The sequence below is a fragment of the Colobus angolensis genome, unplaced genomic scaffold (genome assembly GCF_000951035.1).
Source record: "Colobus angolensis palliatus isolate OR3802 unplaced genomic scaffold, Cang.pa_1.0 Scaffold328, whole genome shotgun sequence".
Lineage (NCBI taxonomy): Eukaryota > Metazoa > Chordata > Mammalia > Primates > Cercopithecidae > Colobus > Colobus angolensis.
Window position 1 is genome coordinate 3002064 of NW_012116577.1, and position 12786 is coordinate 3014849.

The 12786-nt window shown below is 36.3% G+C and overlaps 1 protein-coding gene across 5 annotated transcripts; it reads left to right on the plus strand.

Moving 5' to 3' along the window:
* The first annotated feature begins 4367 nt into the window (after window positions 1-4367).
* On the plus strand, window positions 4368-12533 carry SPP1 (secreted phosphoprotein 1). 5 transcript variants are annotated; one of them, XM_011951820.1, is made up of 8 exons: window positions 4623-4776; window positions 5856-5923; window positions 6033-6071; window positions 6615-6803; window positions 9021-9101; window positions 9368-9409; window positions 10452-10775; window positions 11610-12533. In XM_011951820.1, the coding sequence occupies exons 4-8, from the start codon at window positions 6672-6674 to the stop codon at window positions 12012-12014; spliced, it is 984 nt and encodes a 327-aa protein (XP_011807210.1). In that variant the 5' UTR covers window positions 4623-4776; window positions 5856-5923; window positions 6033-6071; window positions 6615-6671; the 3' UTR covers window positions 12015-12533. The 5 variants fall into 5 exon arrangements, with proteins under 5 accessions (XP_011807211.1, XP_011807212.1, XP_011807210.1 ...); XM_011951821.1 differs by lacking the exon at window positions 6615-6803 and having other exon boundaries at window positions 4368-4776; XM_011951822.1 differs by lacking the exons at window positions 6615-6803; window positions 9368-9409 and having other exon boundaries at window positions 4368-4776.
* The last annotated feature ends 253 nt before the right edge of the window (window positions 12534-12786 follow it).

The following is a 12786-nucleotide window of genomic DNA, read 5'->3' on the forward strand; positions in this document are numbered from 1 at the left end:
TAAAAAAAAAATTAGCTGGGCGTGGTGGTGCATGCATGCCTGCAATCCCAGCTACTCGGGAGGCTGAGGCACAAGAATCGCTTGAACCCAGGAGTCAGAGGTTGCAGTGAGCCGAGATCGTGCCACTGCACTTCAGCCTGGGTGACAGAGTGAGACACTGCCTCAAAAAATAAATAAATATGTTTAATTTGGGGCTTTATGAAAACGACAGAAAATAATCAGCAAGAATAACTCAATTTATATAAGAATTATATGCATTTCATAAATGGGCTACATTTCTTCACTGAATAAATATTTTTGGCGCATAAACTGCAGAGGGATTAGCATACCATGGAACGTACACTCTATGAGGAATTCAAACATTAAAGAAGAAATCAAATTTTAATATAGAATATTTTAAATTACAGGTTTAAGAAACATAAATGTTATGCCACGGGATCGGGGCATTAATGTAAATTACGCCTTGACAAGAATTGTCGAAACAAAAATCCTTAGCCAAATGTGACCAGAAAAATATCTGATTGAGCTGCTTTTGTTGTCTAGTTTTGCTCCCCTTTCTTCTGATTTTGTTTTCTCTTTCGCACTGAAATTGTCACCTTTTCATATCAACCTTATGATAGATTCTCTACCAAAATTACTCAAACGTCAGATTTTAAGTAAGAATCCTCATAAACCAATTTCGGAGAATGATTTTCTCCCCTCAAATGCATTCTGCAAAATGACTGTCACTGACCGCTTATTGCCACAAAATGTCTTTTTCTGAACAAACAAGGTCCTCCTGCAGCTGCTAGACTTTCTATTTGTGTTTTTCCACCCTGTTCTACCTCCCTCTTTGGGTCCTCCCTGATTACAGCCTCCTCTATTGTTCCCCAGGTTGTTACAGGTCTAGCATTTATGTTGCTGTGATTGATGCTGAGTGGGAAGGGGGCTTTCTGTTTGAATCCAATCCCAGAATACTCATCCCTTCAACTCCAATGTGGACACAGGGTCTCTACCATATACCTTCTCTACCCAGGGTGCTGCCAAGTTTACTGTTTAGCCACACCCTCTTCATCTCATTGGTTACTCAAGTTTCAAATTTCCTAGTTGATTTTCATGAATAAATGGGCTCCATGAGGGTAAGAATGGTGTCACTGAAGAAAAAAAAGTTAGTAATTTAAGTCCACTTTAAAGAATCTACCATTTAAAGAGCATTAGAATGCCCTCAGAGTTACTAATACTACTTTAATGAAGAAATGCTAGATTTCTAGAGTACTGGCAGATATTAGATATCAATATATGAGATATATTCTGAATTCAAGCATAGTGCCTGTGCATTGTATTCATAAGCAAAAACTCTAAGGTCAGAATTCGTTGTCATAGATGCAGGGCTGAGTAGGTAATCACCAACAATTTATTGAGCACTCATTCCACAACAGTTCTATGGGTCTAAAGCAAAACTTTTTTTCATTTGTTTTAAATTGAAACTAATGTTTACCAATAGTAAGACTACTTTTTCAGGAGCTGACTTTTGTTGTCTAAGTTTTTGAGCAATGGAATAAAAGGTTTTATGGGGTTTTTTTTGTTTGTTTTTGCTTTGTATTTCTGAAATGCTCTAATTTCATGTCTGAACTTGAAAATAGCACCCTCTTATCATCCACCTTTGCTTGCTACCCTGTGATAAATAATGCCCCCTTTCCCAGTCTATATATGATGAATGGTGCTAGGTTTCCAAATAGCTTTAATGCCCAACTTCTTTATGACAGATTTGTGGTGTTACCAAGATATCAAAGTCATATCTGAACCTTGACTCGAGGGAAAAAGTAATTATTTGTAGAGCTGAAACTGCTGAAATAGTTGGTTACACTTTACTAAGTAAAATATAATTAGAAATGTTCAAATAAACTAGAAGTCAGTTTAATAAAGTTGTCCACCAAAGTAGTGACATTGAACACTTACTTTTTATTATATGGGAATTTTCATGTAATTCAGGAAAAAGACCATAAGGCTCTTTGTTTCCATGTGTCCTCTTAGTGTCTATAATTTAAGATCACAAATTACTCTTCGCATTCTAGTTTGACAACTAAACATTTTTTACTTTCCACATACAAGATTTACAGGGAGTTTGTGCATTTTGACCTTTTGATTCTAACAACCAATCATTAGCCAATCAAGAATGGAAATTTTGGAAATATTACAGATAGAGCCACTGTGATTTAAATCATTTAACATGTCAATTCTGACAGAAAATCCTACTCAGAAAAACAACCAGCAGCAGCACTTTTGAGTGCAAACAGCATGAAACATCAAGAAACATGAGCCTCCCCAATAGTCACAATGACGCAGCATCCATTCTCTACTTTACAGAATTGCCTCCCATTATAAATCACTTTATCTTCTCAATTCTGAAGCATCCCAGACACATTCTTTACCCGTGGATTCACAAGACTTTTCTCTGAGAGAGGCCTTGGGACTAGGAACTTTTTGAATGAGTGTAGAAGTCCGGAAGGAGACAATAGTGTCAACCTGGGATTGCCTAAGGCAACAACAGAGCAAAACAAGAACGCTTTGGTTCTCTGGGTCTCTGTCCCTGATTGCATAGTGGATCATTGTTGGGAAATATTTCCTCACCTGGCATTCCAGGAAATGGAGCGCTCTACAGCTGTATATAGGTCTGTCATTAAATACACGAGTGTTCTATCCCACTGGAATAAGAAAATTCATAGAACCAGATTGTGGTCTGAAATCTTTTTTTCAGAAATGCTGCCATCGTGTGGCACTGTGGAGCTATGACCAGAAGAGTCCTGTAAAGGGTCATATGGTTCATCTCAACATGGTTGGGCTACAGCATAATCTATTCCTATAATTAATTCTAGCTTCATATTGAATCATTCCCGTGGGCACAGAGTAAACTACAGTAAATCCTGTGGAAATGTTGTTGTTTTTAGAATTTTCGGACTTCCCTCCACTAAACTGACAACATGACAAGCTTATGTGGGTAATATGTTTAAAGGAAAAAAATAATTTTTAAAAGCAGAAAAAAGAAGTCTATTTTGCAACTTTATAATCTGTGTGCTTTCTATTTTATTGAGATAGTTGTCATCTTACTTATTAAAATGGGTGCTTATTACCTACAAGCCAATAATATCAATTCATCTGGAATACATCCAATTTAAGGGAGACATATTTCCCCCTACCAAATGTGCATGAAACCTATGAATTAGCTATATACTAACACTGCAAGAAATTATTTAATCTATATTTATGTTAAAAGTAATACTTGGCAAAAAGAAGCTGACACTTTAGAACTAATAAAAACCACAATTACTTTTGCAGCAACCTAATAATAAATAGGACCATTTATTTTTCATCTTAATTACACACAAGTCTTACAATAAAGGTGTAAGGTAAATAAATAGTGCAACCTGTATTTCGCAACTGAGAAAGCAGATGAAGATAAGTAATCTCAAGACAATGTTAAATATTTTAAAAGGACCCAGAGCTCTGCTATCCCTGAATATTCAGACTTCCCCTGTAATTTTCTTTTATTCTAATACCTTTTAAATACCTAGTAAAGTGTTTTTTAATACAGAAATTTTTAAAAATCTTTTTCTTTTTAAGTAGCCTAATTTACATACCCTTGGAGAAAAACTAGAAAAAAAGATGATTCTAAAATCGAATCTGTTCCTTTAGAAATGTGCAAAATTTCCTTATTGATGCATACCATTTAAAGATCTTACATCTACTCTCATTTTAATAACCTATTCTTTTTAAAGACATTACAATTCGTGACTGCCTGCCCCTCTTAAAAATTTCATACTAGTTGACACACGTACACTCCTTAAGATACGCAGGGCATTTGCATCTAATATGTGCTAAGCATTGTTAGTTTAACATACTAATTCATTTAAACCTCTCAAAAATCCCATGACCTAGGTAATAGTATCTGCATTTTATGGATGAGGAAACAAGGATAGGTAGGCTGGGCGATTTGCCCAAGGTTGCACAGGTCAGCAGTGACACAGCGGAATTCAGAGCCACAGTCTGGCTCCTGAAGCAGCCCTCTCAAGCAGTCATCCTGCTCTCAGTCAGAAACTGCTTTATTTCTGCAACATCTAGAATAAAATACTATTCTTCTCTTTTATATCGAATTTTATATTTTAATGTCACTAGTGTCTTTTGTCTAAGTAACAAGCTACTGCATACTTGAAATCACAAAGCTAAGCTTGAGTAGTAAAGGACAGAGGCAGGTTTTCTGAACTCTTTGCAGGCTTGAACAATCGTCTTCTAGCTCTTCAATAAGTATAATCACATAGGCAAGAGTGGTTGCAGATATTACTTTTATGTTACTTAAACTGAAAGAAACAAAAATCCATTCTATTTAATTTTACATTAATGTTTTTCCTTACTTTCTCCCTTTTCCATGGGATCCCTAAGTGCTCTTCCTGGATGCTGAATGCCCATCCTGTAAATGAAAAAGCTAGTTAATGATATTGTATATAAGAAATGTTTTAACTGTAGATGTGTGTGTGTGTGCGTTTTTGTTTTTTTTTTTTTTTTGTTTTAACCACAAAACCAGAGGGGGAAGTGTGGGAGCAGGTGGGCTGGGCAGTGGCAGAAAACCTCATGACACATCTCTCCGCCTCCCTGTGTTGGTGGAGGATGTCTGCAGCAGCATTTAAATTCTGGGAAGGCTTACTTGTCAGCAGCAGGAGGAGGAGGCAGAGAGCACAGCATCATCTGAGACCGGACTCCTCTCAGGCCAGTTGCAGCCTTCTCAGCCAAACGCCGACCAAGGTATGCCTTCAGTTTGCTACTGGGTTGTGCATTCAGCTGAATTTCATGTGGAAGTTCAAGTTCTAAGGAAAAATATTTTTAATTGTAATGCTGTTAAACTGATTTAAATTTTCTAGCCTTTTTAATAAGCAGATTAGATACATTGCAGGTCTCCTGGAACAAAGGTGTCTAGATATTTGGAATGCCAATCAAATATAAAACTTAAAAATACTTCCACTGGGTCCTCAAAAGAACGGAAACTACCGCGGCTAATCAGAAAATAGTAAAATTCAATTCCCCTTTAGAATAATTATACCTATATCATTTTCAATGGGTGACTGCAGGAATGTAAAAGAAAAGGGATCTTTTACACTAATTAAGCCAATTACAATGCTATTTTTTAAATGATGTATCTTGTTTTCAAGAGGAAGAAAACCCTTTCTGAATCTGTTACTGCTAAATTTAACTGTTAAAATATTCACCAAGATACCTGCATGACACTATGTAGGCTTATAGAAAATAGAAAAGTTGTTGGCTATTTTCAATGTTTTCCTTGGCATTTCAAATTTTTAGAACATCTTACTTAAATAACACATTTCAGAGATAGTTTCATTTCACCTAAGTAGCACCTACTCAATAATTTAAGCTAAAAATCAACATTTAAAATACATGTTGGAAAAACGGATAAAGCAAATTTTTTACATTTTTTTCTCTGTGCTTTTTCTTCTCTAAAAAGTATTCCCATACTAGCTTATTAATATAATTAAGTTACTGTTGATCTGTTTGTAGGTTTAGTAGAGCTAGATATATAAGGTAGTAATCGTATAATTTCTGGAACTCTACATTTAAAAGTTGAATAAATATAGGCTTGTAAAATTTCCCTTTCCCTTGCCTAATAGTGAAAGATGGAGAATAGGTGGTAATATAAATATTAACTTGAAAGACTATAATACTAAAAAGAAAAGCCTTTTCTAAGAAGTAGAAAAGATTTTACAGAAAATATATTTTATTTGTGATCATTTTGTAATGTGGTAGTACGAAAAGGTATCAGTGTTTTAACCTATGAAGATGTCAGCTATTCCTTATGAAATGTTTTGCAGGAAAACTCACTACCATGAGAATTGCAGTGATTTGCTTTTGCCTCTTAGGCATTGCCTATGCCCTGCCAGTGAGTACAGCTGAATCTTAAAGAAAATTCCTGAAAATAACTGAATTGTGTGCTTCTATGTGCTAGGAGGACATTCTTGTAATCTTTCTTCATCTTTCCCGTTTCATAGGTTAAACAGGCTGATTCTGGAAGTTCTGAGGAAAAGCAGGTAAGCATCTTTTAGGTTTATCACATAGTGAAAGCATTTACTCAATTACAGCGAGAGGCGCAACAAACATATTTGCTGCAAAATTACTTATCTTCTCAGTCAAATCTATTGGTTTACAAGTATTTATTGACTGCCTGCTATGAATCTAGGCCAGTACCAAGCACAGTATAGTTTTTAATAAATATAAGTTTGTAAAACCAACCCAGATATTTTAAATATAATAATGTCTAGGCCAGTATCGCATGTAAGGTGAGTTATACGAAGTTGTGTGACTTTTTTTCCATTAGTCCACATACTGATCTAAAAGCAGAAAATTCCAGCTTTTGCTTTATTTAGTGGATTGCTAAGTTTAAAATTCACATCGGATATTAGTCAGAACTGTTTGTATGACCATAATATTCACAATATCGTCTGAGATATTAGCTGAGAAGCCCATTTTGAAAAGAAAGTCTATGTGTGCTGTTTGTATCTATTGTGATTGTCAGCTGATGTTAGATCACATTTTCTAACCAAACATAAGACCAACCAAACTCTTTTGATCAGCACTAAAGATGTACCTACCCCTCCACAACAGATGAAACCGTGCCAACCAAACAACAAATGGGCATTGTCCCCAGAAGCTTGGACAAAAAGGCACATAGAGTTCAATTCCAGTTGAACAGAATAAAGGCCAAAATAGAGTTGCCTTGGGGGTCACTGCAATTAGATTTCTTAATGAAGACATTAAAAGAAGTATTCTGTGTGTGTTTGTGTGTGGGTGTGTGTGTGTCTGTTTTCCAACTGATTTGAAAACACAGGTGTTGAATCCTAATAGTAAAGCAGAAAAATTAACATCTCCAGAGAAGATAGAGGTCATACTATTTGAGACAAGAATTAGTGCCTTTTTAATAAATGAAAACATGGCAAAGATGCATTTTAGAAGGCACGTAGAGTCATAACAATTTAAGAAATAAGTGAAGAGCTCAAGGCTCAGCCTTCTAGAACCCCAGAAACTTAAAGCTAGTAAAAAATTGGGGAAGTCTCTAAGGATATATGCCTGAAAATATACACTGGTTATCTGTGAGTGTTAGGATTACTGGGTGGTTTTTAGTCTATTCATTTTGCTTGCCTTTATTTTCTTCATATTAGGTTTTAAAAATTATAAATTTAACTTATAAATCCATTCTCTCTGAGCCTGTATTACATGTGTCATGAGAATAGATAGATGGATATGAAAAAGTGAACAGGAAAACCTCTGAACGCATCTAGTCCCATTGTTTTTGCATCTTCTTTTTTTTTGGGTGGGGGGACAGAGTCTCGCTCTGTCGCCCAGGCTGGAGTGCAGTGGGGCGATCTCAGCTCACTGTAAACTCCGCCTCCCGGGTTCACGCCATTCTCCTGCCTCAGCCTCCCGAGTAGCCGGGACTACAGGTGCCCGCCACCATGCCCGGCTAATTTTTTGTATTTTTAGTAGAGACGGGGTTTCACCTTGTTAGCCAGGATGGTCTCGATCTCCTGACCTCGTGATCCGCCGGCCTCAGCCTCCCAAAGTGCTGGGATTACAGGCATAAGCCACCGAGCCCGGCTCTTTTTGCATCTTCTTAAAGCAAGGAACCCCTTCTTTCAGCAAAACCTTTCAGAGAAGCCCAGTATGAAGCCCCTCTGGTTAGAGCCAGCCTGAGAGAAACTCTAGTACTTCTGACTGGTTTTCTCTCTACCCATCCACCCCTTAGGTGGCTGCAGAAGGGACTCTGTACAACCCCCAGAGTTCTCATTCTGAATGACAGGGACATGTAATGATTGGCCCTGGATGATTCAGTAGATCAGATGACACTTACACAGAGCAATTTCCACTCCTCTGCAGTAGCATATTATCAGTATTTTCCAGATAAATAACTTGGCTAAAGAAAAATCCATTTCATTTACATCTTTGGCACCTTAGAGCTATAGAACTTTTGTGCAATGATTTTAATATTATATTTCTGCATTGTCTGGTAAGATAGCTGCCAGATACGTATGGCTATTGAGCACTCAAAATGTAGGCTAGTGCAACTGAGGAACTGAATTTTTATCTTATTTCTTTGTATTTTTTTCTTTTGAGATGGAGTCTCGCTCTGTCACCCAGGCTGGAGTGCAGTGGCATGATCTCGGCTCACTGCAACATCTGCCACCTGGGTTTACACCATTCTCCTGCCTCAGCCTCCTGAGTAGCTGGGATTACAGGTGCCGGCCACCACGCCCGGCTAATTTTTTTTTTTTTTTCTTTTTTGGTATTTTTACTAGAAAGGGGGTTTGACTGTGTTAGCCAGGATGGTCTCAATCTCCTGACCTCATGATCTGCCGGCCTCAGCCTCTCAAGATTTCAGGCATGAGCCACTGTGCCTGGCCATTTCATTTTAATTAACTTAAATGTAAATAGCCCCATGTGGTTAGAGTATACTGTATTATACAGCACAGCCTTAGAGAGTTCCTTCTTGTTCCATGGACTGGACACAGTGAAGATCAACAGTAATTAAAGGCACGTCTGGTTTAGATGTGCCTTATCCGAGAGGAAAATTCAGCCAGCAAACATACAAAAAGAAAGCACAGTGTGAAGTTCAGGGTTAAGAGCTAGTTTGCCTGCGTTTGAACCCTGCCTGGCTCTGCCATTTCCTACCACTGAACTGCATTGTGGCTGATTGTAAGGTGGGAATATTAATGATACCCATCTCATAGGGGAATGAGAGGATCAAATGAGTTCATATTTGTAAAGCAATTTGAAAGAGTGCCTAGCCCACAGTAAGTGCTACATAAGAGTGTATTAAATGAATCTGCAAGAAAAAAAAAATTACAGAAAGGTACCTAAGGGTCTGGGTGACTATAAGCATGCATATTATGCTTATCCATCAAGACTGGTGAAGAATGGTTGTTTTTTCCATTCATGCCTATGTTTCTTTTTTTAATAATGATAAACATGCAACTTTTTTATAGCTTTACAACAAATACCCAGATGCTGTGGCCACATGGCTAAAGCCTGACCCATCTCAGAAGCAGAATCTCCTGGCCCCACAGGTATTTTTAAACTTCTCATAATTAAACTACAACGATGAAAGATAGCTACAAGCAGGCCATTTGGGCTGCTCAGATGAATCCTGCCTGCCCGCTGGCAAGCATGTGCTTAGGACATTGACTGATCTACCATGTTGGCTTCTTCCCGTGTTAAGTCATCCACAGATGAGGCTGAAAAATAAAAACTGCTTTGGATTAAAAAGGTTAACTTTTGAATAAAAAAGCTAGGCATGTGTGATACACACTAACATGTGCCATTCCTTCTTCAGAATGCTGTGTCTTCTGAAGAAACCAATGACTTTAAACAAGAGGTAAGTTCTCATTTTCAATCAGAGGCCCATCATACCTTGAAGAAATGAAAGAAGCCATTGCCTGGATTCTCTTCTGATGAAATTTCATTAGCTAATTTTCCAGTAAATTGACAGTCTTTAAAACTTGCTCAGAAAGAAAACATGTATTTACTAAATATCAGAAATACTAGGCTTCCTCAGATAAGTTTAGCATTACAGAAAATGTTCATTAATGCCTGTTATTTGAAACATTAAGCTGATTGCTATTTATTTAAGGTATTTTGTAGATATCTAACATCTAATAAGCATCTAATTAATGCCTGTCAAAGCTAAGATTTTGCCTTTAGGAACGTTCTCTTTCCTAATAAAATAGTTTATTTGACAACTATTCTTTTTACTAGGATCATTCATATATTTGCTAAGCAAAGAGTAAATTTATTTTCCTTAAGATTCAATTTGAATATACTAAGAATATTAAATCAAGTTAGATAAATTACCCAATATATTTGTCAATCTGAAATTTAATGGGCATTAGTTGTTTAATTCAAGGACAGTTTTGAGCTGCGGTTTATACACACATGCGTAACAGTCACCTTTCAATTATCCATGCTAATAGGAAAGTGGTTATAGATTTTGGTGCACACATTAAAATAAGGATACTCTTCTCTTCTGATAAATCTCATTTCAAATTTTAAAAAGACTCATAATTATGTGTCTGTATCTATTACATCATTGAATTTAGTAAATTAAATAATGTTTAATATGTATAAGGCAAAACAATGCTATTGATATGAAGATTATACTCACATATTTGGCTTGAAAATATCTATGAAAATAATTTTTGTTGGAAAGTAAGAAAAGTTCCTCAGAATGTTATTAATCCCTGTGTTAAAAGAGAAATTGGAAGATGCTCACTTTAGCTCCTAAAAGCCATCGTGTATACTGTGAATGCAAAGATTCTGAAACTAAATAAAAAGAAAGATAGTAAAAGACTAATGTGCCATGAAGACTAAGGGAAAATAAAAACCCATACACTAACTTTCCTGGCCATTTTAATTTTCAGACCCTTCCAAGTAAGTCTAACGAAAGCCATGACCACATGGACGATGTGGATGATGAAGATGATGATGACCATGTGGACAGCCAGGACTCCATCAACTCGAATGACTCTGATGAAGTAGATGACACTGATGATTCTCACCAGTCTGATGAGTCTCACCATTCTGATGAATCCGATGAACTGGTTACTGATTTTCCCACAGACCTGCCAGCAACTGAAGTTTTCACTCCAGTTGTCCCCACGGTAGACATATATGATGGCCGAGGTGATAGCGTGGCTTATGGACTGAGGTCAAAATCTAAGAAGTTTCGCAGACCTGACATCCAGGTAAATCCTTTAACAGACACACCTGATGGTTCTGACTAGAGCTCAAGTCTAGGAAACCACAGTTTGCATATTCATTCATTCATTCATTCATTCATTCATCCATTCAGCAAGAATTCATTCATATTCTACTTTATGATCATTGAATACAAATCTTTTTCTGCTTGGTGGTTTTTGTAAGTACATAATTTCTCTCTAGATTTGATTCTCAAACACAATTCTACTTTTTGAAATCCTGGTTCACTTATTTTTAGATTAAAATAAATGGAAAACACCAATTATTTAAAAAAATATAACGGTCATGTTTCGAAGTTAAATACCTAAGAGGAGTTGTAGTTGCAAATTACACTGAATCCTTAGTCACAGAACCTGGGTTTGACACAGCCTTGCCATTTACTATTCTCTTTATTTTTTAACTTCCAATTCACTTCCTCTTTATGTAGGTTTCAATATAATGAAACCTACCTGATAAGTTTCATTACCTGATAAGTTTCATTAACCTATCTGGTAAGTTTCAAACCTACCTGATAAGTTTCATAAGTTTTAGGTAGAAACTTATCACTACCTGATAAGTTTCATTCAATATAATGAAACCTACCTGATAAGTTTCAAACCTACCTGATAAGTTTAGTAAATAACTCCTTATTAAACTAAAGGAGACGACTATGTGAAACGGCTTGGTAAAGTACTATACAAAGTAACATGCTAGTATAATTTCAGCCAGATTTAGCCAATTTTTAGTATAAGATGGCCTAAAAGCTAGAGAGCAGAAAAGGATTACCGTATTCCCATCCCTAGTTGTTCATATAATTCTTCTTTATTTGTGCCATGATTCAGTACCCTGATGATACAGACGAAGACATCACCTCACACATGGAAAGCAAGGAGTTGAATGGTGCATACAAGGCCATCCCAGTTGCCCAGGGCCTGAACGCGCCTTTTGATTGGGACAGCCGTGGGAAGGACAGTCATGAAACGAGTCAGCTGGATGACCACAGTGCTGAAACCCACAGCCACAAGCAGTCCAGATTATATAAGCGGAAAGCCAGTGATGACAGCAATGAGCATTCCGATGTGATTGACAGTCAGGAACGTTCCAAAGTCAGCCGTGAATTCCACAGCCATGAATTTCACAGCCATGAAGATATGCTGATTGTAGACCCTAAAAGTAAGGAAGAAGATAAACACCTGAAATTTCGCATTTCTCATGAGTTAGATAGTGCATCTTCTGAGGTCAATTAAAAGGAGAAAAAAATATAATTTCTCACTTTGCTTTTAGTCAAAAGAAAAAATGCTTTATAGCAAAATGAAAGAGAACATGAAATGCTTCTTTCTCAGTTTATTGGTTGAATGTGTACCTATGTGAATCTGGAAATAACTAATGTGTTTGATAATTAGTTTAGTTCGTGGCTTCATGGAAACTCCCTGTAAACGAAAAGCTTCAGAGTTATGTCTATGTTCATTCTATAGAAGAAATGCAAACTATCACTGTATTTTAATATTTGTTATTCTTTCTTGAATAGAAATTTATGTAGAAGCAAACAAAATACTTTTACCCACTTAAAAAGAGAATATAACATTTTATGTCACTATAATCTTCTGTTTTTTAAGTTAGTGTATATTTTGTGGTGATTATCTTTCTTTTGTGGTGTGAATAAATCTTTTATCTTGAATGTAATAAGAATCTGGTGGTGTCAATTGCTTACTTGTTTTCCCACAGTTGTCCAGCAATTAATAAAACATAATCTTTTTTACTGCCTATATGATGTTTTTAAAGGTTTATTTTGGTTTTAATTGATACATAAAATTGTACATATTTATGGGATACTGTGTGATGTTTTGATACATACATACATTGTATAATTATCAAAGGGCAATTATCATATCCATCACCTCACATACTTGTCATTTATTTGTGGTGAGAACATTCAGTCTTCTTTTCTAGCTATTTTGAAGTATACGATACATTATTATTGACTATAGTCAAGCTACGTTGCAATAGATTACTATAATT

Coding starts and splice junctions, on each gene's coding strand:
- SPP1 (XM_011951820.1), top strand. CDS start 6,672: ATGGGCATTGTCCCCAGAAGCTTGGACAAAAAGGCACATAGAGTTCAA. Junction 9,102..9,367: donor AGAATCTCCTGGCCCCACAG/GTATTTTTAAAC, acceptor TTCCTTCTTCAG/AATGCTGTGTCTTCTGAAGA. Junction 9,410..10,451: donor CCAATGACTTTAAACAAGAG/GTAAGTTCTCAT, acceptor TTTAATTTTCAG/ACCCTTCCAAGTAAGTCTAA.